This window comes from Rhipicephalus microplus, chromosome 3 (genome assembly GCF_043290135.1).
Source record: "Rhipicephalus microplus isolate Deutch F79 chromosome 3, USDA_Rmic, whole genome shotgun sequence".
Classification (NCBI taxonomy): Eukaryota; Metazoa; Arthropoda; class Arachnida; order Ixodida; family Ixodidae; genus Rhipicephalus; species Rhipicephalus microplus.
This window is the reverse complement of record NC_134702.1, coordinates 98,749,399-98,776,329: the sequence shown is the minus strand read 5'-3', so window position 1 is coordinate 98,776,329 and position 26,931 is coordinate 98,749,399. Positions and strand designations below refer to the sequence as shown.

The 26,931-nt window shown below is 48.1% G+C and overlaps 1 protein-coding gene across 1 annotated transcript in view; it reads right to left on the bottom strand.

Moving 5' to 3' along the window:
- The window catches only part of LOC142803848 (T-box transcription factor TBX1-B-like), a 126,035-nt gene that overhangs the window by 44,552 nt on the left and 54,552 nt on the right, over window positions 1–26,931 (bottom strand). Inside the window, exon 3 of the mRNA XM_075890050.1 lies at window positions 526–642. Coding sequence (XP_075746165.1) covers window positions 526–642 — 117 coding nt within the window. The remainder of the gene's footprint in view (window positions 1–525; window positions 643–26,931) is intronic.

The following is a 26,931-nucleotide window of genomic DNA, read 5'->3' as shown; positions in this document are numbered from 1 at the left end:
GGATTGCAGTCTGCCCCTATCAGCATACGGCCTTGGTAGACAGCTAACTGAACCGGTGACCTAAAGTCGCGGTGGCTAAAGAAGAAGGTCACCGGGTCTCTTTCGCTAAGGCAGAGTCTGCTTCGCCACACTCATAATTCGATCGGCTTGCGTTAGTTCACGCTCAGGCCACTTGATTCATTGTTGATTCATGCACTAATTCAGACGCATGTACGATGATTAATCTTTAATTCGCTTTAAAGTACGTCCTTCTTGGTTCACTTTAAGTACACTTTGAATTCATTTTATTTGAACCCCTGATCACTCACCTTCATCACAGCTGCATTTCAGTACCGGTCATGCTCACGACGACGCCGGAAGACGGAATTTTCCACGGAAGGCGTTTCCTTCAGTATGAAAACTCACGTTGATACATCGGATAACGTAAAAAAAAATACATCACGTAAGTTTTAGATGTGAACGGTGACAACGTTGTGTGTATTAGTTCGCTGCTGTGAACAGGCTTGATATGCACGGACGACTGACCTGTGGAAGGCGTACCGGTAGCGCTTGTTGTCCACGGGCACAAAGTCCATCATGAGCATGTAGTCGGCGTGCGGGTCCAGCCCGTACAGCTTCACTTGCAGCGTGGGGAACATGCGCCTGCGAATAGAAAACGAAAAACGGAGTGGGCCTTAATTATTTTTGCAGATGATAGTAGACGGGTAGACAGCTTTAGCTTAGCGCGCGCAACGCCTAAGGTTGCAAAGGGGGCGCTCACAGCATCCATTCATCCATCCACGGGAAGTGATCACTACATGGCTGGACGCCTGTTGCGTGTTGGTAAGTTTGACAGGAGTTTGATAGTATGACAGACAGACGGACGGACAGACGGCTGAGCTGAGAAGCCGAGAAGCTTCGTCCCCCTCATCCATTCTTCACTCTGTGTATATGTCGGGAATTTTTTTTTTTCACGTACGCACACGCACGCGAGCAGAACAGTGGTGGTCTATAGACACTTTTCATTGGGCGCATCAACCATGTATTGACCATACCAGGATGCGTTTCGTTCCACTAGGCGCTTCATATGGAGAATGAAACAGCTTTCGAGAGCTTTTTAGAGTCATCATGTGGTAGCGACCGTAGTAACGGCCACTGCTATCGAAGTGAAGCCAAATCGTTGGATCCACGGTTTTACGTTCTGCGCAATCTTGTATTCTGGTTGCTCTTTCATTGGAAATCTCGCGAGATTGTCACGTAATGATTGATATGTGGGGTATAACGTCCCAAAACCACCATATGATTATGAGACACGCCACAGCGGAGGGCTCCGAAAATTTCGACCACCTGTGATTCTCCAGCGTGCACTCAAATCTGAGCACACGGGCCTACAACATTTCCGACTCCATCGAAAAAGCAGCCGCCACAGCCGGGATTCGATCCTGCGACCTGCGGGAAGATTGTCACGTAGCTATGGCGCTACGTATCATTACGTTTGCATGCCTGCTTTTCTTTCTTTTTTCGTATCTATTCCACGCACGCATTCGTGGAATAGATACGTTTAGATACGTTACAAACTGCGCATGCACACTTCTCTGCCGTAGCCATGCTGCCCAAATAGATGTGTCTAATATGAAATACAGCACGTAGGCTATGGTTGAAGGGGAGCCAACCAAGTCTTACACTGTAACACCGGCAAACATAAAATTCGTTTCGCAAGTACACGGCGAGTCAAAACAGCGTTTAGGTCACTGACTGTGTCTATGTAGGCGCCAACGTGAAGTGTTGGAGTCACTTTCTCCCTGCATGGTTATCGCGTTGCAACTCATATTCGGCGCAGTGCATTCGGTGTACACCACGCCCGCACACAGACACACGTAGTACCGACACGCGCACATAAACACAGACGCACGAACACGTTGAATCTATCCGTGCAGGCTGCATGGATAGATTCAACGGCTGCAGACTGACGCGCGGTCGATGTCGTGTGTCAGCAACCGGGTTGAGCAGCGTGCCACTCCCAACACGTGACAACATCGCGATACGATTAGTGCCAAGGGGTCACATCCGTTGTCGCCCCATGGACGTATAGTAGGAGAAGGCGACGACCGCCCCTTGTGTGCACGCGTGGGCGCTTTGCGATCGGGCGCAAGTCTGCGCCGCGCTGCGCGGGGATTAGGCGGAGGACCTCGTGCAGTCGCAGTGAGCGAAAAAACGACTGCGACGGGACGTCCCGAGCACGTATAGCCTCGCAATCCGGGTGAATGATTGCCCGGGGGGCCGGGAGGGTGACGCACTGCCTGCGCGCGCGCGATGGTTACCACATGGACGGCGCGGCTCGCCGTCCCACGCACTACTACTGCCTCTGCTGCTGCTGCTGCGCCCGCAAGATGTGCGGGAGCAAGAGGAGAGCAGTATATAGTATATAAACGAGGGGTGCCCCATTCCCAGGCAAGGACATTTATCGGGCCCCACGTACACCGCAAAGGGCTATACGGGCTCGAAGCAGAAACACCCATGCCTGCTCTCGCGTGTAGCACGATAAACGAAACAGGCTGGCTTCTCTGGCGTACAAGTTGCACGATGTGTTGCAGAACGAAGCTCAGAGATAACAGAGAAAAACAAGAAATGAGGACGCCGTCGCATACTTGTCCCCGACATATAGTAAGACGCTGCCAAAAAAAATACTCGTTAAAACCACCAAACCTTCACTATGTCACCGAGCTTTGAAAAAAGTATACATATAGTCGGCCACCACCGAGATCGAGGATCGACTAAAGTCTGGTCGCGAGGCCCCAGAACCTAGCTTAAGCTTAGGGCGTCGTGGATTAAGCACGTCTCTTCTTAGCTGTGCTCTATAATAAGGACGTTTATCTTTTTCTCGATCGATCTTTAATTGGACGGACACCTATCTTCGTAACACAACGTATTCAAGCTTTGCCTGTATGGGTATAAGCATTCATTACCTTCGCTTTGCCACCATTTCAGTTGACAATTCTGAAACATCACCAAATGCGGAACACCAAATAGTACTCGTCAGCATCCATCCACTTGTTTCTTTCTAAATGGTGCCACTTTAACCATGCTCGTATGGTGAAACACATAAAAAGTAGTACCGCAACGATACGCAACAATAAGATGAAATGTGCATTTTTTGAATTTTTTAAAATTTAAATGAAACGTAATTTTAAAATCTGCGAGTGTATCTGAAGCCTGTTGACTGAAGCATGCCGTGTTTTACCCGCACAAAGTATAAGCGAGGATGACGGTATACACAAGCGTACTAGAATGAGCCCGCTTCCTTACACAGGATGATTCGCACAGGACATGGCAGTCCTATACCGTCATAATATATGTCCAACCAGCTCCGCTTCGTGAACACTGATGAAACAGCAAAGTTGGTGGCCTTTCCTGCATCAGCCCATCACATTTCTAGGTTTTGCAAGTCTTTCAGGTATGTTGTATCACTGCTATTCATTAAACATTCTTTGTTATCCTTTGTGGTGGTAGTATAGCCAGCACCTTTTATGACCACAAAGAGCCACGTGACACTGTCGTCACTATGGTAACGTGCACGTCATTTGTTGAGCTCACGATTGCTTCCGTCCTTTTTTTTAGTGGAAGTTGTGTGCAGGGGGATTTCTGTGGTACATAAACGCTTATGATATGATAGTTTGCGGATAGGGCATACAGATTTCTGGGGCAGGTATACCAGTTGGTTGGGCGAACGATTGCCTTCATTTTCGGTGGACGAACAGGGAGTAGTGTCATTTACCAGATGTCTGCGGCGCATATTCATTTATGATGCCCGCAAGCGTTACCACAAGTACCGAACTTGAAAGCCTCGACTAAATACAACTTCACGGTTAAAATTCCGCCATAATTTCCTCAAGCCGGCGATACCGGTTGACTCCAACGCGGCTAAACATCGCGTGAACACGGTACACGCGGGTGCTTCGAAGAGTCAAAACTAAACGCGTTCCTTTTGATCCCAGCAGCGGTAGACCTCTACGCACACAGTAGCAGGACTATATACCGGAACGCGTCTCGTTTGCGTCACCGCCCGGGATATATGGATTCCAGCGCCTGGCGCATTACGAAGAAGGAAGACTTCAGTGTATACAGTCGTTACGCGCTCGAACAAACGCCTTTCTCCCGCGGGGCCTTCAAAAGCTGCTAATGAGACAAGACCGCCCATGTTGGTTTTCGGACGCCACCGCAACCGGGCGCAACAAAAAGGGCGGTAAAAGAGCGTGTCTGGCACGCTACTCGGGTTTTGATAGATGGCGCCCCGGAGAGAGGGGACGTTGCACACCCCGCTGGCACGCAGCTTCGTCCGACTTCTCCACTTTTTCCGCGGATACTTTTGTGCAGCGAATACGGGTGCCACGGAATGGATGCTGGGACGCGGTTAACTCGGGTGGCAAAGAAAGCGTGGCGCAGTGCTTGTAAATACAGCACGGATCTGTGACGCAACGTAGGAAACGGTGCACCATTTTAAACGACGACTCCCACCAGTTCCACCTGGCTTCCCTCCCTACCGTTCGCTCTTCCATCAGAGCGAGAGAGCCTATAGGCAAACTCTATGGTGACACGTGCGCTCCAAAGCTTCAGCGCGTGCGCATACGAGACTGAAACTGTGTAACTCGCAATGCCGCCGAGCGAGGATTCCGTTGTACGACTGCTTGTGCTGTAGAGGTGCGCGCAGAACATCTCATTCCCATCTCCACGTTTTTGAAACCGTTGTTGGCTATCACTTGAACGAAGGACGACCTTGACTTAATCTAAGCTTTCCTCGACCCAAACGTGCGGTGGTACTGACCACCAACTGGTGTAGTCCTGTGAAGCGCTCGATAGCAGCCTTGTCACTGACATCGAGGTGTAGCGCGCACATGATGTTTCAGATGCCATGGACAGTATAGAGAATGCTTTCAGGGGTAATTGTAATGCAAATGTTTGCATTTACTTTACAATTGCTTATAAGAATATTTTCTAAACGTTTCTTGGCATCACTGTCTGTTAGTTGTCATTAATGTTTCAGCTAACGAAAAAATGAGCCCTTTCGGTGGAGGCGGAAATGCCGTAGGCCCGCTTACTCAGATTTGAGTGCACGTTAAAGAACCGCAGGTGGCCGAAATTTCCAGAGGTTTTTACTACGGCGTCTTACATAATCATATGGAGGTTTTGGGACGTTAGGCCCCACATGTCATCGTCATGACCAAGAAAATTAGCCCTTAAATTTACACTTCTTCCCGTACTTTAGAAACATGGAAGACGAATTAACGGCAGTGAGAAATCATCACAAATACAATGTCTCAATTCTGCTAACAGGTGCTGGTTGCAAAACGCAATAACACACCATGAGGAGGAAATGGATGATGGATGAAAAACTTTTATTGGGGTCCTGAAGGATTCCACCCCCGTTTTATAGGGGTAGAATCGCGGGCCGCTCCCACGTTGGGACGGGGAGGCCCAGCCTCACCGCCGCATCGTGGGCCTTCTGGACAGCCTTGAGTTGTTGTATGAGAACCGGACTCGTGAGCATTAAATGAAAGGAGTTCTCAGAAAATTCTTCATTTTGTCTTTGTAAAGAGGGGCACCTCCAGAGCATGTGGTTAAAATCACTGCGATTCTGGCAGTCTGGACAAAGTTCTGAAATATCGGAGTAATGGCTATAGGTTACGAGGCTAAGGTATGTTCCCGTCTGAAGCATGCGAAGAGAGATTGCCTGTGGCCTAGACAACTTTTCGTGTGGCAATGGAAATGACCTACGGCCTAATTGATAATGCTTCGTGATCTCGTTGAAGGTAGTCAAAATGTCCCTAAAATGAAGGCTGCTAGCAGACTCCTCTGTCTGAGAAGCACATGTCCCGGCGCGGTAAGTGAAGCCTCGCGCCTTGGAGTGGGCTAGCTCGTTGACATTGGGAAGGCCTCCAACCCTTAAGCCAAGGTGAGCAGGGAACCAAATAATTGTGTGGTGGGTGAGTTCCTTGTGAGCGAGAATTCTCAAAACTTCCTTGCAAACGGAACCAGAAGCGAAGGCCCTAGCAGCGGATTTAGAGTCTGTATAAATATCAGTCCTTTGTGGATCAAGGAGTGCTAGTGCAATGGCCATCTGTTCTGCTTTGTAAGAAGAAGGGGTTCGAACCGACGCCGAGGATAAAATCTGACCCTTAGTATCTACGGATACTACCGCAAAGCGAGCGGAAACGCCATACTGGGCGGCATCAACAAAGCATGAAACAGACGATTGTTTGTGAGCTTGAGCTAAAAGAGAGGAGGCTCGAGCGACACGCCTGCCCGCGTTGTACTGTGGATGCATATTTCGTGGAAGGGGGCATACTTTGATGCGAGAGCGTATATAATCATCGAGTGGCGTATTTTGCACTTCGAGCGTCAGGGGGTTGACTCCAGTGTCAATCAGAATCTTTCTCCCCGCTTGTGTGATCGAAAGCCTGGCAACCTGTGCCGTTTGTTGAGCCTCGATAACTTCTTCAAGCGTGTTGTGGACTCCAAGTTTCATAAGGTTCTCCGTGCTTGTGCGCATAGGAATGCCAAGAACTTTCTTGATGCTTTTCCTTATGAGGATGTTCAATTTATTTCTTTCGTGGAGTTGCCACCTGTGCATAGATGCGACATAGCTTATGTGGCTCATCAAGAATGCATGGAATAGTCTGAGGAGGTTGTGCTCTCGAAGACCACCCCGACTGTTAGAAATGCGTGAGATTAGTCGGATGACCCCTTCCGCCTTGGAAGTCAGACGGTCGATCGTGCGGCCGTTCTGTCCATTAGCCTCGATAATCATGCCTAGAACGCGTATGAAGTCCACCCTTGGAATACGCTGCCCCGATGCCGTGTGCAGCCTAATGTCGATGTCAGCCAGTGGTTGCCAGTTTTTGGGTTTGGGTCCCCGTCTCGTGGGTCGATATAAGAGAAGTTCGGACTTTGCTGGCGAGAGCTTGAGGCCCATTTCCTTTATGTAGACTTCAACACAGTCTACGGCCTCTTGAAGAGAGTTCTCCACAGAGCCCTCCGAGCCACCGACACTCCATATGGTGATGTCGTCCGCGTAGATGGCGAACTTGATGCCCTCTTGGTTTGAGAGCTTTGCAGCAAGGCCGCACATTGCAATGTTAAAAAGCAGTGGGGAGACGACTGAGCCCTGCGGGGTGCCGAAGGAACCGAGATCGTAGGGCTCAGACTTGAGATCCCCAAGCTGTATAGTGGCTTTTCTATTCCTGAGGAACGAGCTGGTGAACTTGTGAAAGTTGGCTCCTAAGTTGAGAGAAGAGATGGAGGCAAGTATGTGGGAGTGCGAGACATTGTCAAATGCCTTTTCAAGATCCAGACCGAGAATAGCTCTAACGTCTTTTGTCTCCTGATCTATGATGTGATGCTTCAGCATTTTCATGACGTCCTGAGTAGATAGGTGTGGTCTAAAACCTACCATGTTGTACGGAAACAGGTTAGTCTTCTCTATGTGCTTTGATATTCGATCGTTGATGACATGCTCGGCGACCTTGCCTACACAGGACGTCAGTGAAATGGGTCGTAAGTTGCTAAAACTGGGACTCCGGCCAGGTTTAGGTATGAGAATAACCGACGCCCTTTTCCATTGCTCAGGGAAAGTCCCCGTCTCCCAAATACGATTGATTTCTTTGGTGAGGTAGGTGATAGAGTCATCGTCTAAATTGCGTAGTGTCTTGTTTGTAATGCCATCCGGGCCCGGGCTGGAGTTCCCGTTAAGATTGTTTAAGATGGTGCGGACCTCTTCTTCCTAAAAGGGCTTGTCCAACTCGAAGGCTGGTGATCCCGTGTATTGCGCGTAGCCAGAAGGAGGCCGGGTTGTGTCCAAAGGGAGGTATCTCTGTGCCAGACACTTCGTTATTTCCGTGTCCGATTTAACCTTCCTTTCTGAGTGCAGTATTCGGTCTACCAAGCGCGTCTGGTTGGATTTAGATTTGGTCTCCTGCAGCAGGTGTTTGAGGAGGATCCATTTTCCCCCAACTTTCATCTGACCATCCACCTTGTTGCAAATCTCGTCCCAATGCTGTTTTTCCAGCGTCTGACAATAAGTTGTTATTTCTTGGTTAAGACTTGCGATGCGTTTTCGCAGTCTTCGATTCATACGGTGTGCTTTCCACCTGGCTAGGAGGGCGCTTTTAGCCTCAAGAAGATGAGCAAGCCTACTATCCATTTTATTCACCGGTAGATCAGTCTCTATCGTTTTGGTGGCCGACTTGACGTCTTCGACCAGCTGAGACAGCCACTTGTCGAAATTCGGTGAGTCATTATTCTCTTCTGCGCTCTCCGCTCTGATCTTACGGAAGAGGTCCCAATCTGTAAATTTGAAAACTTTAGGGGGCTTTGCTTGAATTTGTAATGTCGTACTCAAAATACAATGGTCACTCCCCAAGTTTTCTCCTAAGTTTAACCATGATACCTCCCCCATGGTTGTGACAAAGGTGAGGTCTGGGGTAGTATCCCTAGAGCAAGAATTTCCAGTGCGGGTAGGAAACGTGGGGTCAGTGACCAAAGTAAGATTCAGATCTGATACCGCTTGCCAGAGCTCGGCTCCCTTGGCAGCGGTGCGAGGGTAGCCCCAAGCTTGATGGGGTGCGTTGAAGTCTCCCGCTATAACTATGGGTGCGTCCACTTTCCTAGCGATCGTAACGGCTTTTGATAACAATGAGGTGAAGCGATGGTGCCTGCCTTTTGGAGAGCTATATATGTGGAGTATGAAAATGCTATTTTTAAGGTTGCTGCCAGGTATAATTTCTAAAAGAGAGTGTTCAATCTTGCTATTTGCCATGTGCAAATTGTGCTCAATGTAAGTGTACTTCTTGGACACAAACGTGCAGATACCGCGACCATCTGGAGGTTTCGTGATGTGATGGGTGTAGCCTGGCAGGCTCATTGTTTCCGTAAGCGTCTCCTGTAGCATAATAACATGTGGTCGAATTTGCTGGGATTTAATATACTGCTGGAGAGCTGCCTTCTTTGATTGGAAGCCCCAGCAGTTCCACTGCCAAATTACAAAATTTTTAAGGTGTCCCGCCATTGTTGGGACCCTCAAAAGCTGTCTCCTGAGAGACGCTACGGGTTGCCACCTTCTGCACGATCCTGACCTTAGGTATTACTTGGGCCGGAGTAGCCTCGGCTGATTGTAAAGCTTTAACTTGGTCAGCCTCGATCTTTGTGACTCTGCTGTCCAATACCGCAATCGACTCGACCACCGCCCTGAGAGCATTTTTGATATCATTCAAGGTTTCCTTGACCTCTGTTTTGAAATCTCTGTCCTCGTTATTGGCCGGTTGTGCTAGCGCTCTCCTTTTTGTTGGTTTTGCCCCTGGATGGACGTCCATGGGTACCTCATCGTGACTCGCATCCGATGTGGCCTCTGTACAAGGAACTGTGTTTGAAGGAGACGGAGACGAAACCTGCTGTGACTTCTTTAAGTCGGCTATTTCTGCCCTGAGTTGCTCGACAATGGCCCTGAGGTTAGCATTTTCCCTTTGCATCTGCGCATATATATCTGAGTGTTGCTCTGGATTGGTACCCCCCTTTACCTGTGGTTGGGAGCCCTTGATCTTGGATGCCCAGGTCTGGTGCTGATTTCCTTGCTGCACACCATTGCGGACGGTAGGCACACGTGAGTTAGAACGGCCCTTGGATCTAGAATGTCCTCTGGATCTCGAACGGCCCCTTGCTCTGCCTCTGGAACGGGATCGCCCTCGCGGTGGTTGTAGCTGTTGGCTGACGTCACGCGGGCGCCAGCTGCTGCTCGGGCGCTCAGTCGTAGCGCGGCCGCCTGCAGCGGCTGGTAGCGATAGGAAGTCTCCTCCACTATCTGTGAAGTTCATGTCGTCGGCGTCTTGTTCAGCAAATTCCATCGTATACTGCATCCGTCGCTCTCGTCTTCGTCGACGGACTATGTAGGGCACTTGAAAACGATGCTTACACGTCTTGTCTGCCGTGAGATGTGGACCCCCACACAACTTGCATTCTGGAGTGCAGACGTGACCCTCCGAAGGAGATGACATACCACACCCTCTACAGACGGCCTCCTCTGGATGGGGACAAACATCGGCTCGATGACCTAGCTTTCCACAGGCATAACAGACATCTGTCTGTCGACGATACAGGGTGCAGCGAACCAAACTATTTCCACATATGACGTAATTTGGCACTTTTAGTCCGTCAAAGAGGACGATTACCGTGGTGGAATTCTTGATTCTTTTCACTTGGAGTGCAGTCGGGTTCCTTGGGTGTACAATAAGTGAATAAAGTTGTTCTTGACCGATGTCCGCGTCAACACCTCTGATGATACCTTTGCAGGTGTCGTCGGGGGCAGCTCGGTAGGCACTAACATCAAAACTGGTGGTACCGAGAGTAATGGCGGTGATCTTGGAATACGCTCTGGCGTTCCTCTCCGCTGGAGTGCTTATAACTGCAATGTTCTGCATCATATTCGGGCATACCACGTCTTCCGTGACTTCTTCCTCACTGAGCGCTGCAGCCACTGCGAGTGCCTTCGCGAACTTAATTTGACTCACAGTTCTCATGTCCAGGCCATTTCTAGGTCTCACGATGACTCGATGGTGATCTCTTGGAAGGTAAGGAAGTCTAGAAGCAGCGATAAGACGCTTCTTCACCGCAGCCCGGGAGCGCTGAGGCGACCACGCGTCGCCGTGCATGGAGACGCTTGCTTGCGTCTCGGTCCTGGGGGTATGCGTCCCACGAAGTTTACGTTTAGTGGTGGCCACAGACCATCCAGAATCTTGAAGTTCATCGGGAGTGATATCCTCCCCATCGACAGAGACTTGCATAGACATTCCGTGCGTAGAGTGCTGGAACACCCTTCCGAGAAGGGCCGGCGGCCGCTCCGCCGTAGCCTAAGCCTAGCGCGCTCAGCTGAGCAGATGGGCAAACAGAAGAGTCTCGAAAAAGTGTCAAAAAGCTCACCCACAGTGAAATACTTGGTATCGATGTAGTCCGTGTGGTTTTATGCGTCGACTGGCACCAAAATACGCTCACAAATGCACGAAAAACTGTCCAAAAACATTTTCGAACGCGGAGCCGATGTTTTCACATCCACACGAGACGGCGTCCCCCTGGTGGCCCTCCATGAGGAGGAAAGGGATTTATTAATAAGTAAGCGGAAAGACAGGCAGGTTAGCCCGTTCCTAGACAGGCCGTGTACCATGCGCTGGGTTAAGAAGGTAAGGGGAATAAAATGTGATAGAAGAGAGATGTTACAATAAAAAGAAAAAATAAGGAAAGAAGAGCGAAGAAAGAAAGTGATCAAAAAAGGGGAATATGTACGAGAAAGCCTAAAACCTGTCTCTAGGACCAGCTGTCCGCAAGGAGCACAGTAACTGTGAAACATTCTTATTAGGCTTCTCACATGTCGATAGTTATAACGCGAAAACAAAACGACGACACAGAGACAAGAAGGTCTCTGTGTCGTCGTTTTGTTCTCGCGCTATAACTATCGTCATGCCATACCAAATAGCCCAAGCTGCCACACTTTCCACGTGTGCTTTCTCTTAAGTTGAGCCCATTGAAAAATGGTGCGCTTGTTTCTTTTTTTCTTTCCCTCTCGTTCGTTACTTCATTCAAAAGCGTAGCTTTTTGGCTCACGTGCACGACGTCACAGATCCCATGCGCCCGTCCGCATTCCCTGTGCTCCCGATTAGCGCCATTAAAACCGAACTGCGGATGCACAAAGTAATCGCCAAGTGTACAAAAGTCTACGCGAGTTCAGCTACACAAAGTTACAACAAGAAATTTATGGCGCTTTTTGCGCGCCAAACCCCGAAATTGATTATGTAGGTCACGTTCTGGTGGGGGACGGCGGATTACATTTGACCACCGAGTGTTTCTTTAATGATAAACCAGAGCACACGAGTAGTCTTTGCGTTTCGCCTTCATCGAAATGCCACCGCAGCGGCCGGAAATCGATCTCGTGCCGTCGAGCTTGGTAGCGCGACACCTTACAATGATAAGATGACATGAGGTGGATGGTGGGGGTGCACATAGGTATACAAAGTGAATATATATACCATGTAATCGCAGTGCACACGCTTGTTCGCATGGTGCTCAGTTTCTGTTCATTTCATAAGTTTCTTTTTTTCCTGTGCTGAAACATGTGCTGCAGCGGCTGAAGGGAGCCTGGAATATTTCACGGCCGACCACACGCACGCATGCACGCGTGCACGGAGAGTCTCTAAGCTACGTATACATTATACACACGCTGTCAAGAGAGATTTCTCGATTTGCTTTATTTTCGCGAACAGCGCGAAACACTGCGCGCTCATGTCCCGTGCTTTCTCGGGAATTATCGCCCCGCGAAGATGGGGTTGTAAGGAGGTATAAAGAAAAAAAGAAACGCGCCGCCCGTCGACATCGTTCACCTCGCGATCGTGGGAAAGTCGAGGACACTCGACACGCCCGCTCTGGTTCCCCTCTTTCTCTCTGCGCAGATAAAATGTGGCGAACCCACTCAGCCTGGTCGACGTTCAATCGATACCTTTACCCATCAGAGACCTACAACAAGATCGATGTCGTCCGCCGCGATGGTGCAGTGGCTAAGCTGCTCTGCTCTTAAGTCTTAACCCATATGTCGCGGGTTTAATCCCGGCCGGTTTAATCCCGGCGGCGGTCACATTTAAATGGAGCCGAAATGGTTGAGGCCAGTGTACTGGGCGATGCAAGTGCACGTTAAAGGACCCCAGGTTGTCGAAATTTCCGGAATCCTCCACTACGGCATCTCTCAAAATTATAGTTTTGTTTTGGGACGTAAAACCCCAGATATAATTATTACCTTCTCGGTGCCCGGAAGTTATACGCAGTCTTCACATTTTCTCAAAACGACCGCGCTTTTTCAAGCTTCTCGCTGCTGATTTGTGCGGTGCGGCAGGCTAAGCCGTTAAGGCGTGTGGCAATGCCCTATGTGCCTTAATGAACACTATATGAGGCCTACAGAGAAACCCCGGGATGCGTCATGATTCGAAGCTATATCAGAGCTTATCAGAAGCACTATCAGAGAAGCACTATCACATTTGGTGACACCTTATGATACTTCGCGAGACCTTGCCTGCAAGAGCGTTAGCACGCATCTTTAAAATAATGTTACATTGACCTTCAGGATGAAAAAAAAATAAAAGTCGAAATAAAGCTCCGTCAAAGGTAACGTAGTAATGCACAAGTGAATGTAGGTGCGTCCGTCGGTGTACCCAAAGGCGGATGATGTCAATTTCACATGACCTCATAAATGACGCCAGCAAGTGGCATAGCATGTCACATTATGGTGTTTTAAAAAGGTGTTTTAAATAAACTGGTGAACGCTTTAGAGTACTTGGTACTCTAGTATAGGAGAGCACTAGGCCGTCGCGTGGGCCTCTGATACGTCGTGTTTTGTGGTGCTGTTGGAGTTAAGGTATACTCTTCATTATTCTATGATTATTGGCCAATACCCCCAGTGGGCGTGAGTCACAAGAGTGCACAGGATAGCGGCCCTCGATAGTGTCCCGGTTATACATGCATCTAAGCGCCGGTCTCCAATAACTGATGCTCTCTCCAACGTGGTCCAGTCAGCAGTCAGCTCTTACTTATATGACAATCTGATCTTTTATCGAGGTCGCTTGCCATTTCATACTGCCGCCTCTTGTCGTGTGGGCACGAGCTCTGTCGTCGTTGTTGTCCGGAGCTATACTGAAGTGTTGCGCTGGCAAGGAAGCAGATGGAGGACCCATTCTCGGCACGCAGAAAAATAAAAAAAAAAAACGGTTGGAAGGGAGCATCGCGCAATGCGAAGGAAAGAAAGAAAGAGAGATGGAAAGAAAGAACAAGACAGAAAGAGAGAAGGAAAGAAAGAAAGCAAAAGATAAAGAGAGAAATAGATAGATATGCGGGGTTTAACGTCCCAAAACCACTATATGATTATGAGAGACGCCGTAGTGGAGGGCCCCGGAAATTTCGACTGCCTGGGGTTCTTTAACGTGCACCCAAATCTGAGTACACGGGCCTACAACATTTCCGCCTCCATCGGAAACGCAACCGCCTCAGCCGGAATTAAAGAGAGAAATGGAAAGGCAAAAGAAAGAAGGAGTGAAAAAAAGCAGAGAAACAGAGGGAACAAAGAAGATAGAAAGAGTGAAAGAGATAGACAAATAAATAGAAATAAAGAGAAAATGGAAGAAATAAATAAAAAAGAAAACAAATAAAGAGAAAGAACGAAAGGGAGAAATAGGATCAAAGAAAGAAAGAAAGAAAGAAGGAAAGAAACAAACGCAAATTCCGAATTGTTCCACTTTTTTGATCAGATGGACTCCAGATTGTTATTTTTATTTTTGAGTTCTCATACCTCTACGTTCTTCTTTCTGTTTTCTTGATTCAGATGTTGCTGCCGTAGTCTTGAGATATCCTTCACAGTGGGCGCTTCATCAAGCTCTGACGCAGCCCTCGCAAATGCAGGGTATGGGAGATCTAACGTATAGGAGCGATCATGTTACCGCCTTTTAAACGTCGCCGCCTGTTTAGCGACTGCGCGGCCGGTGCCCTCCACAGCTTGGCAGCAGCGCGACGTATCGGGAACTTGCGTGGCCTTGACTTCGCTCTTGTGGGTTGTGCGTGCTGCATGTAACGCACACAGGACCAGGCTGTGGTCGCCGAGCCACGCAAGTTTCGATACCACGGCGGACGAGGCCTCCTCTTCGCTTCGCTTTTATATATGCGCCGTTTTCTCGTGGTTCTGGAGGGTTCCTCGCTGTTGCATAGTTACATTTATTAGTTTGTTTGCTTACGTGATTTATTACGGTGTTGGCTGCTTTGCTTCTCCGGACCTCGGAGTTTGAGCTATGTGACATTTACGCGCGCAGGATATGTTTACGAAGCCGCGCCGTAAACCGAGGGCGCCCAGCCCGAAAGGACAGAGGAAAGTGAGAGAGACGCTGAAGGCAAAAATCAAAACAGAAAAAAAAAGCTACGAACAAGGAGCTTTCACCGGGGGCTGTGCTTCAACCGAAGAAACTTCAGGAAGAGCAAGCAGACGAGCGAGGGGACCTGTGATGAAATAGCGAAGTACGGCCAAGAAGTAACGATCCAAGCAGCGGCAGGGACTATGTAGGAAGCCTATTTGCGAAAACAAATTGCGGAAGGAATAAAGACGAAAGAACAATGAAGCTCTCTTGTGTTTCCCTAAACAGCGCTCGTTGCCACATGCTATCACATAACGGTTTGCCATACATGTATACGCCGTAATACAGACAAGACGGTCGGGGCCAGGGTTTGTCTAGGTGATGTGGTTCGGTGCCGAGGGCATCTTGTGACTACAAACAATGCGCACAGATCCGCCTATGTTCGGCAGTATATCAGACATAGCAGAGAAGGGACGAGGAGTATGTTATCGCACGCCGCGTAGTGGGTTGAAGAGTAACATTGTTGTTGCACCGGTACCAAGAAGATAAGAAAAGCTGTGTGTACTAGCGGGCATGTGCGTGTGTGTCTGTGCGCGAGTGTGTGTACCAGTGTGCATAAGTATGTGCACTGTGTTGCCCGCATAGCACAACAATACTCGACTATTACCACGAAGCTGCCATTGCGTCTCCTTCGGATTTTATCCCCCTGGAATTTGCGACGCTATAGAAGGACCACACTGGCGCCACCAAAACAGTGCACGTCGGAGCCCCAGCACGGTGGGACACGATTTTGTAATGTCGCGTTTCTGTTTTCAATGGCATCTGTATTTTCGATATTCATGCCCACTGCACGGCAAGGATCTCTCTCATACTCCGCCAATCAACCCTGCCCTTGCGCTTGCTGCTGCCACGGTCTGTCCGCAAACTTCTTAATCTCATCTGCCCACCTAACCTCCCCTTTTCCCTGTTGAGCCTTTGGTATCCAGTCAATTACTCCTAACGGCCAGCGTCCTGTCTATTTGAACTATGGTGTCCTCAACCTCCACTTGTTTTCTGCCTGACCTCCTCTAGTCTGTTCCTGTCTCTTAATGTTAAACCAGTCAGTTTCAATTCCGCTGCTCGCTGCGTCGCCTTCAATTTAAGTGGAATTCTCCTTGTGAGCCTCTGGGTTTCTGCTCCATAGTTATGCACTGATAAGATAGAGCTGTTATGTACCTTCCTCTATAGGCTATAGAGTGATATCGGATATGTATAGCAACGACCCTGCTAGAGACTGCGCTCCTTCCACAAGCAGCTGGCGGCAACCGCAGACTACTCAAAACCATGTTGGCACTGCGTAATGAGCCCTTTCCCCACCTGGCTATGTCTGCAAAATTTCAGGGCCAGTCGCAACTCGGTGCCTACGCCAACCTTCATCCGACATGGAGCTCTAAACAACGTCTGCACCTCTCGCGGCTGGCATCTCCTGCGCCTGAGTCAAACTAAAAACCCCCGAAAACCAGGACTTTCAGCGTCTCGTCCCTTCGCGTCCCAGCAACACAGGTCCCAGCAACGCGGGGCTGTGCCGTCGACGCTGTTTTACTTGAGACGATGGTGAGAGTTGAAGCGGCTCTGGTCGTAATGTCCAGCTCAGACGCGCACCTTAAGTGTCCTTTCCAGCTTGTGCAACCACGAAACACGCGGTGCTATTCCTTTAGGGGCGAATCACCTTAACATCTAGGCTTAGTGCAGAAAACTTGCAATGCCTCCAGTCCTGCAGCACTGCGAATACCGCATTGTGTGCAGACTCCTTGTGGGCGGATAGCTTTCATAGGGGGTTCTGGAAAGCTCAATACACCGACTGAGAAGATGGATTTCGCCTTCTAGTTGTTTTAGACTAAGACACAAGGGACCCTGCGAATTTATTTCGCCAGCGTCATTGGGGGCGGAGTAAGGGCCTTCAGCGACGCGAGTTTCTGACGTCATACAGAACGTTTCTGCTCAGGTCACTGCACTTCAAGCTGCGGACGTGCAAATAGGCTCTGCCTGTAGTGAACTAGAGCCAACATGATAGTTCTAGTTCACTCTATCTGTAGTTCTAGCTCTGCCGAGTTGTTGTCACTTCGTTTGCTGGGTGCATGACAACCACTTCACGCCGGAAGCTGCACGCGGATCTGACGGAACAAACGATTGCGATAGCATCCTCTCGCTTCCTGGTCGTATGCTTGCCGCCTGCGTTCACTCGTCCTTAGCCCAGCCGCGGTGGTCTAGTGGCTAAGGTACTCGGCTGCTGACCCGCAGGTAACCGGTTCGAATCCCGGCTGTGGCGGCTGCATTTCCAATGGAGGCGGAAATTTTGTAGGCCCATGTACTCAGACTTGGGTGCACGTTAAAGAACACCAGGAGGTCGAAATTTCCGGAGCCCTCCACTACGGCGTCTCTCATAATCATATGGTTGTTTTTGGGACGTTAAACCCCAGATATCAATCGCTCGTCCTTAGCCGGCGCGTAATTAAACCAGCGATCCCTGTGCTGGCCACACCGACATGCGACAACTGTTGCCAAGGTAATGCGCGCTATCTCTAAACGAGGCTGAAGATGAAAGAAAAGGCACTGCACCCCTATACATTCACCCAAGGTCTACTCGAAGTCGAGGGCATTTTTTTTTCTTCTCAGTCGATTGTATTATCCGGCATGGTGCCGTCCATTACGGCGTCTCTCATAATCAGATGCGTGTTTTGGGACGTTAAACCCTACCAATCTATCAATTATTATCCGGCGTGGTATTATTGCACTAAGTACGAAACTGGTCAACTTATGACAAGCAACGATGTATTATGACGTCATCACGTGGCGCCGCTTTGTGTGACGTTCTTATAACGCGTGACAAACTTTTGCGATATATGACGTTACGATTACGGCATACGGTGATGTCATTACATGCATGGTGATGATCTTTTGGATCACTCGTGTTGGTGCCAACGATTAAAGACACATTTTCCTAATTATGAAGCATGTAAGAAGTATGCCCTAATAATCTGGTGTGATTCACACCAGAGAACACCTAGCGACATTGACATGCGCATGCATGCAGACGTTACTACAGCGGCAGTTAAGCATCCGCCGGTGAGCGTCAAGAGAGAGCGGTTGTTTAGCGCAAAGCGATGCCAGAAGACAGGACAAAGTATTTGGTTTACCAAGCCGTGGCGGTGGCTACACATGGTGTCCACGACGCATGTCCTTCCGCTGCCTCGTTGGCTGAAAGAGTGACGCAGTATATGATGTCATTTGGAAAGCGCTTTGTCCTGTCTTCTTTCTGTATTTATAGCGTTGTCTTGCGTTATATAAGCACCGTGGATTCACATCACCTAGCCCGCGATCGCACTGTGTTGGGCGTGGATGGCAAACAGATGGCGAAGTTAGCATCTCACATCACTTTCAGGCCAATGATAGAGGAAAGAAGGCCTGTGTGTTTAGAAAAAGTGGGTAACCATTTAGAGTACTAGAGGTACTCTTCTATAGGAAAGCTCAAAGCCGTCCCGTGGTGTTTGATGCACGATTCACAATCCACGTGCAAGAAAGCAAGGCAAATATCCATTAATAAAAGTCGTTTCTCCAGCAAACTAATAGAGTGCAAAAGCATACTGTCAGTTTCTTCCATGCACATGTGAAGATAAACCATACTGTTCCAAGGTATTCCGCTGAGCTGTCGTGGTCTTTTAGATGCGGAGCATCTTATACTCGCGCCTTGTAGTGCGCCGTCCGCGCCGTCCGCGCCGTCCGCACCGCTTCTCGAACATTCGACAGCTGACGCGCGCGCATGCGCCGTCGCGCCGTCGCCCACTCTTCCACCATCTGTGCATCCCTTCCTCCTCTACACACCGCGCGCGCTTCACTCCTCCACCATCTGTGCACCCTTCCTCCTCTACACACCGCGTTCGACATCTACAATTCTCCTGATTCTCCAGTGGACGCGCATGTGGCGTCGCGCTTCGAGAACATTCAACAGCTGACAGTGCATGCGCCGTCGTGCTGTATATATACTCAAGGTCGGCGCTCGCTCGCTCAGTTGCCGCTCGTCGGTTGGTTTGTACGGCGCGTCGACGTCCAAGGTCGCGGTGAAATGAATTCCAACGAATCCACAAACACAATGATCGACGTCCCTTCGACCAGCGCCGCCCTTTCGCATACGTGTGTACGTGTTCACTCATTTAACACCCCCTCCTAAAACCACGTTAACCAATTTAGCCATCGACCCAAGTAAGTCGCAATTTAACACCCCATTTCACAACCACGTTAACCAATTTAGCCATCGACCCAAGTAAGTCGCACTTTAACACCCCGTTAACCAATTATATGGTCCGCATCCTCCTCAGTGTTCCCCCGAGGGAAGCTGCGGGCAATTTTTTTCATTTCAGATGCCCCCTGATACGTAGTTACCTTGCGCAAACGCTGTGGAATCAGCCGAACTGGCAAAACTTTTACTGGCCTAAAAGTGCCATTTGCCAGCCGCCGCTATAATGGCCAATAACATCACATTTGAAACCGCACAGTATTACACCGCATGACAAGGACGTCAATACAGAATGCAAGTGGAGTCGTTGCTTCAGTATCACGAAATGGTTCCTAAATACACTTTTATACCACTATGATGGCCAGCATTAATTCGCTTGTGTATTGTGGTTTAGCGGTATAGAAGCTGTTATCAAGGCATCTGTGCATTTAAATTGTTAGGTACCTTCGTTACGCGCGTTTGCACGGCTGAGTCAAGTCCGCACACAAAAGAGAAAGCACTGAATAAAACAAGTGTACGTGTTTTGAAAAGAAAAAAAGTACTTATATAAATCTATGCGATCCGACACGCGATATAGTAGGAATCGGTTTGCTGCCTATTATGAGCGCGGGCTTACAATATTAATACATCTTAATGTACCGACGATCTCTTTACCTGGAATCAAGCCAGACGTCACTGGCGCATTATGCAGGAGAAAATGCGGTATTCATTATAACGAAACGTGGTCCTGTTAAGTTGGCAGGACGGAGCGATTGGAAATCACCCCCGGAACACTCTTCAAACGGTGAAAGCGTCCATATGGCGCTGTCAGCATTAGTTTCAAACTCGGCTCTGGCGAATATCGGCTAAGTCACGGCCGAAGCTCAAAATTGTTACTTGCCAAAACATGAAGAGGTCAGCTAGGAAGCATCAGGCTTCTTCGTTATATACCAACTATTAGCCTCCAAAAGCAGATAATATAGACTGAGGTCCCGTTCAGACTTTTTTCGTTGAATAAATGTGGAACGCAAGTATACAGGCTAAATCCTCAATAACATTTAAGACTTTACGTCCCAAAGACCACGATATGATTACGAGAGGCGTCGTGGGGGAGGGCTCCGGAAATTTCGACCATCTGAGGTTCCTTAACGTGCTCTGATATGGCACAGTACACTGGCCTCTACCATTTGCCCTCCATCGAAAAGCGACCGCCGTGGCTGAGATAGAACGTACCAAGGAGGTTTAAAAGAATTGCTCGAGTGGAAATTCTTGCCAACGAGTGAAGCCTGAAAACCGTAAGATGGCGGCTGCGGGAGCCATGTTACTAGGGGCATGAAGAGCTGTCGGTATTCATTTAAGAGAACTTTATTTCTGAAAAAAATCATACATACACAGAAGACATTTGTGTGTTACATTGTTCGTTCTCAAGACATTGCTAATATATCTTAATATACATTCAAATGAACATCAGGAATTCTTTGTACCTGTAAACAGAAATTCTTACGTGCATAAAGAAAACTATGCTCAGGGGTACGTACAATTCATGAAAAGGAACAAAAAGCAACATTTAAAATGCGTATAAGAATAAATAAATAATTATACAATCCTAAATGCAGGTTCAGTGAAATCACAAACACTAGCCTACTTTCTCAGTAATGAAGGCAAGGCATGGGCACTTTGTTCTTTCTGAGAAGAATAAATCGTGTTGACCACCGCAGGAGGAAAGCTTCCTCCCCCAGAATGAATAACTATTCGTTCATATGTGTTAGCATCATGGTTCTTAAGCGATGTAGTATAGGAAACATGGCTCTCTGAGGGTGTCCCCGCAGGCATGCCAGTCCCCTCCGCTTTCACAATACAAAAGCACCAATACACATTATCAACCAAACAAAAATGTCTCTGTCCCACGACTGCCATTGCATGCTGACTTAAAACATGCTGGTCCCCAAACGCCAGAAAGTACGTGCCACAGGACATTCGTGAAGTACATGGTTTAGGGTTTCCGTCCGGCCGCACTGTGGACATGAGGCGGAGGGCGCCACACCCCACGCCGCAAGGCGGTCGGCCGTTAGCAGCGCCTGCCATTCTCTCAACCAAGTGAAGTCTCGGACTTCAGTGGGTAGGGTGGTGGTTTTCATGAACCAGCGTCGACTTTTGCGGCATTTCTTGCGCCGATCATCGTTTAAATTTTTTACAGCAATACATTCACATATTTCAGTGGGTGACATATATCCATTAGTTCACAGTCTGGTAAGTTATTTTGCAAAAAACGCAGAGATTTCACCACGTACGTATAGTAGGGCGGCGGCCACTCTTCTGCCAGTCCCGTCTCGCCTGCTAATCCAAAGAAACGACGGGAAGTTCACAAAAGTTACTTTGTGAGTTCTCGTCCTCGGTATGTCGTAGTAGAGATGAGTTCCCATGCGGTTCTCAAGGCCGACACACGACACATAACTTCGAAGTCCCGAATGCTCAAATCTCCCATTTTTGTTGGCAGGCAGACTATAGTGCTCTGGCGGCGCTTTCCGCATGGCCATCCCAAAAGAAGGAGCCACATGCGGCTGCTACTCTTAACAAAACTCGTCGAGGTGGCCGTGCAATTTTTGCCACATAAAAAAGGGAAGCTGCTATGCTTGTCTTGATGAGATACGCACGTTCAGTAAACGGTAAGTGAAAAGTCGTCGCAATCTCAATACGCTTATGCACTTTGCGCTTAATTTCATTCCAGGTGGTACGGGCTACTTCACCGGACGCAAGGAAGGCCACCCTCAGAACCATTACTCCGTCTACCCAGTGGACTCCATCGGGAAACTGTTCAGCGAAGCTACCAGAGCGCATTGCTTTACTCTTATCGGGATTGAGTTGTGCTCCCGAGAGACTGCTGTAGGTGTGAAAGAGTTGCAAGAAAGACCTGTAGCCATCAGTATTCCTGAGAAAAAGTGAAATATCGTCGGCATAGGCTGCCACTTTCGCTTCAACAAGGCAAGGAATGGGGAATCCGCGTATTGAACTACATCTGTTGATCTGTTCTAGCAGAGGTTCGATACAGAGTACAAAAAGAAGCGCAGAGAGAGGGCAACCTTGTCGTATACCGCGACTCATAGTGATGGGTTCAGTTGTGCGGCCATTCACTACTAAGCAAGTTTCCAGGTCAGTATAAAGCAGACGAAGAACCTCGACAAGACGAGTAAGAAAACCAAAGCATTCCAACACGACGAAAAGATGTGTGTTTAGAAAGAGTGGTTAACGATTTAGAGTACTCGGTACTCTACTATGGGAGAGCTTAAAGCCGTCCCTATGCTATTCGTGCAATTGCGAGATCACAAAAGATAATTGTGCGTTTTTCTCGCACGCCCAACGAATTTAACTTGGCAACCTTTCGGGTCAGACACTACTCAAAGAGCATCCTTGTGTTACTAGTTTTCTTTAAGAAGCCTCTGATTCATGGCACATTTTATTGGAGATTGAGTCACCGATACTAGTCACTGTGGATGATCTCATCGGAAACAACTTTCTTTTAACCTATAAATAACGTAACATTTAGAATAACAAATTAAGCCACTTGATGTCTAAGTGGGCACATTGTGTGATGCCGAAAACTTCGCAATTCTTCCAATCCCAAAGGCAATGAAAAAAAAGCAAATCCTACGTACAGTGGAAATCGACGATATGCGAAGCACGAGTGAGAAATATTGATGTCCCTTTAAAATAAGCACCAAGTTACGAAGTGGAGGTGAACAATGCCGTACATGAGTTCCGTATCATGATTATTATGCTTGGAGGTGTCGTTTACCTTCATCATCCATTCACGTCACGTGATATCGAATTTAGTGTATGTCGAGCTAGCGAAACAGCCGCGAGCACGTTATGAGCGTCGTATATTGTCATGTTCTTACATGACACGTGTGTCAGGATTATAATGTTTGCACCAGTCATATATTTCTTCATTCATTGATGTCACGTAACACCAAATTTGGTATATGTGGAGCTAGTAAAACGGCCGTGAGTGCATTATGAAAGGCCTGTTATACTCCAATGTAGCGTTGACGTGCGCGCACGCTGGGCACAGCGACGCTACGTTAGCAAAACGCGAGCGCATCTGATGCCAGGTGCGACCAGCGTCTGTCGGCGCGGCCCGACGGCAACTGGTGCGAAAGGCGACATGCTGCATTTGGCGCCGATGCGTAACGCAAACAACACTGCGTTCCCCTCTTTTCGAGACGGAGGGACGCCGGACGCGCTGCAACGCGCATGCGTCAAAGCAACACAGCGTGGCGCGCGCCTGCGAGTACGTGGCAGGACCGGCGTTTGGCGTGGAAATATCGCCGTGACGCGACGAAACCAACGCCGGCGAGCACGTGCACCTTGTCACGTCGAGATGTATTGGCGCCTTGACTGTGGCATGTAGCCATGTTCTCACATGACACGCATCTCATGATTACCATGTTTGCACCAATCACGTACCTTCGCGATCCATTGGCGTCACGTAATACCAAATTTAGCATATGTGAAGTTGGCGAAATGGCCGCGAGTGCATAATCAGTGTGGCATGTAGTCATGTTGTTGCATGACACGCATGTAGTGATTATCATGTTCGGATGTGTCATTTACCAATGTCGTTCGTTCACGTCCCGTAATACTAAATTTGGTATAAGTGAAGCTAGCGAAACAGCCGCCAGCACATCATGAGCGAGGCATGTAGTCATGGTGTTACATGACACGCATCCCATGATCATGATGTTTGCACCAGTCGCATACCTCCGTCATCCATTCACGTATTGTAATACCAAATTTGGTACATGTGACGCTAGCGAAACGGCCGCGAGCGCATCATGAGCGTCGCATGTAGTCATGTTAGTACATGACACGCATATCATGGTTTGCATGTTAGGATTTGTCGCTTGTGTTCACCATGCAATCATGTCATACCATACCAGTTTTGAAACATGCCGTGTGAACGAAATCACCGCAAGAACTGCAAGACCATAAAATGTAAATCGTGACATTCATGACACATGTCATCATTTTCATGTAATGACAAGTCAAATATGTTCTTCATGCAGTCATGTTATGCCATACCAAGTTTGGTATCGATATCATTATCGGAACGGCCAGGAGAGCTAAAAGTCGTAGGCGGCTAGATAGATAGATAGATAGATAGATAGATAGATAGATAGATAGATAGATAGATAGATAGATAGATAGATAGATAGATAGATAGATAGATAGATAGATAGATAGATAGATAGATAGATAGATAGATAGATAGATAGATAGATAGATAGATAGATAGATAGATACGCTCAAAGTCACCGAAGTTCGCTAAGAAATGCTTCGCATTTAAAAAAAGCGTTGGGTGTGAAAAGACGCTTACGTATGGGCCCAGTACTGTCGGCTAAGAAGCAAAAGAACATGGCTTTCTATTATTATTAGTGTAGGCCCGTGTGCTCAGATTTGGGTGCACGTTAAATAACCCCGGGTGGTCGAAATTTCCGGAGCCCTCCACTACGGCGTCTCTCATAATCATGTGGTGGTTTTGGGACGTTAAGCCCCACAAATCAATCAATCAAATCTAGTATTATTAGGCAAATATGCACAAGGGTCCGCATTTTTCTAGGTAGCAGCTCAACATGTATGGTAAGACTCAACCCGATAAAATTGTATCACCTAAGGCATGATGATTTTCATAAATCTCTTATACAGAATGCTAGAGAATCGGAACGTACATGCTAAGAATACATTTTTAATGCGTTGCATGCACTACGTCGCTCGAGGATGAATCACAGCATAGCTGGTGGGCACCTACTCGGTCTTAGATTGGTTAGGCTGTATACCCTCTCACCTGTGTATTTCCCATCCTTTGCTATTCTATACAATGCATGACTTGCTCACGCCAAGAGATGTTTTTCGCCAACATTTTCTCAGTTAAACTGTCTCTGTTTTTTTTTTCTTTCACTCTCTTTGTCCTTATTCTTTCCCCCTTCAGAGTTACTGCATCCCACGCCGGAGAAACGGGCGCTGGTGTTCCGCGAGTGATATACTGTAGAAGGACTGGAAACTGAAGCAGTACTTGAACATATCTAAACGCGGCGCACGATTACGCGGACACAAGAGAAGAAGGGACAAACCGCAGCGCTGACTCGCAACTGAATCTTTATTGGAAAATTGTGAACCGAAAAGGAACACTTCAACCTTCACACCCTTGTGATCAGACTAATGCAAGAAAAACAATGAGAAAACCTTGATACATCTCACGTGTACTCTCCAACAGCATAAGAGTTAAAATTTCAGGCTATCTAAAAACCTAACCTCATTCTCATGTAGGGCTATAGAAGCCACGCTATTGCATTGTTTGCCCATTTTTTGATATTATATGCTTCAATTATCTCTCGCTGGTTTGATCTTTGTCTGTTCATAGAACTTTTGCACCTCGTTTAGCAGAACCGCTCCTGAATTTTAATTCATGCCATTCCAGAGTTACTAGGAATGGTACTGCTTTTTCACATTTGCGTTCTGCATTGTTCAGATCTTGCTCTCATTAGAGTGGGCACTAGTTTCTTGGAACAAGTGACGATGCTAACAGAGACAGGTTTTCCGGACGCTAGCATCCGGCAAACTGTCCGCAAGCTGACCAATCGAGTTAAGGAAAACGCAGACAGTATCGCTACTCACCCACATCCACATCATAGGAAATATACAGCAGTACTTCCATACATACACAGAATATCCCACAATTCGAATAATTTTGCCAGCCGGTTTGAAGTAATCGTAGTTTTTTTTTTTTATGGGGTGAAGCTTTTTTGAAGCGGCACCCGTTCATCCCTCGTAGTAGTGCGTAGCCTGTCTTACGTTTTGACCTGCAAGATGGTGACGGTGGGAGATTATTTCTGTCCGTTGTTGAACAATAAAAAAATTCGCAGCGTGCACCTTATCTAAAAGCCGGATTCTCCTGTCTCTCATTCCCCATTATCAGCCATTGGCATGTACATTGAGCACCATCTGAAAAGAAAAGGTTGCTACGTTATACTCGCTCGGCGTAACCTCCTTGGTTTAGAAAGGTTTAGCGAGCGTTGGGCTGCTGGGCCATGAATACAGTGAACTATAGTATACCATGAACTCGAGGTGGTTAAAGGTGTGAAGTAGACACGAAGCATAAGCTGAATTCTCATGTCTCTCATTTCCCATTAGCAGCCATTGGCACGTACATTGAGCACTATCTGACTGAAAAAGTTTGCTACGTCATACTCTCTGGGCGAAACCTCCTTGGTTTTCGAAAGGTTTAGCGTGCGTTCGGCCGTAGTGCCATGAATACAGTGAACTAGTATATACCTTGAACTCGAGGTGGTTAAAGGTGGGAAGTGGACCCGAAGCGCAAGCCGTAAGAAAGTATGCGTGTGCCACCTCTCGTTTAGTCCTTGGAATGTCCGCTGGATGGCGGTGCTTCTACATGCGGAATATATGATGAAAAAATGCGAGGGGGTGGTACTTGGAGTGTTGACTAGATGGATGAACGGAAGATGCGTGGACAGACGCATGGATGGCTGCACGGACGGAGGGACGCATAGACGGACGCAGGGGTGGATGCACGGACGAACGCAGGGATGGAAGCACGAACAGACGCACGCACGGACGGGCAGATGAACGCATGGACGGTCACACAGACGTACGCATGGACGGACGGACGGATGCTTCACCCCACTCTCCATCATTCGCCCCGTGGATATGCTGCCATTTTTTTTTTGTCGCCTGATAGGTTGAATAAGGTTTGTAGGATCGTAG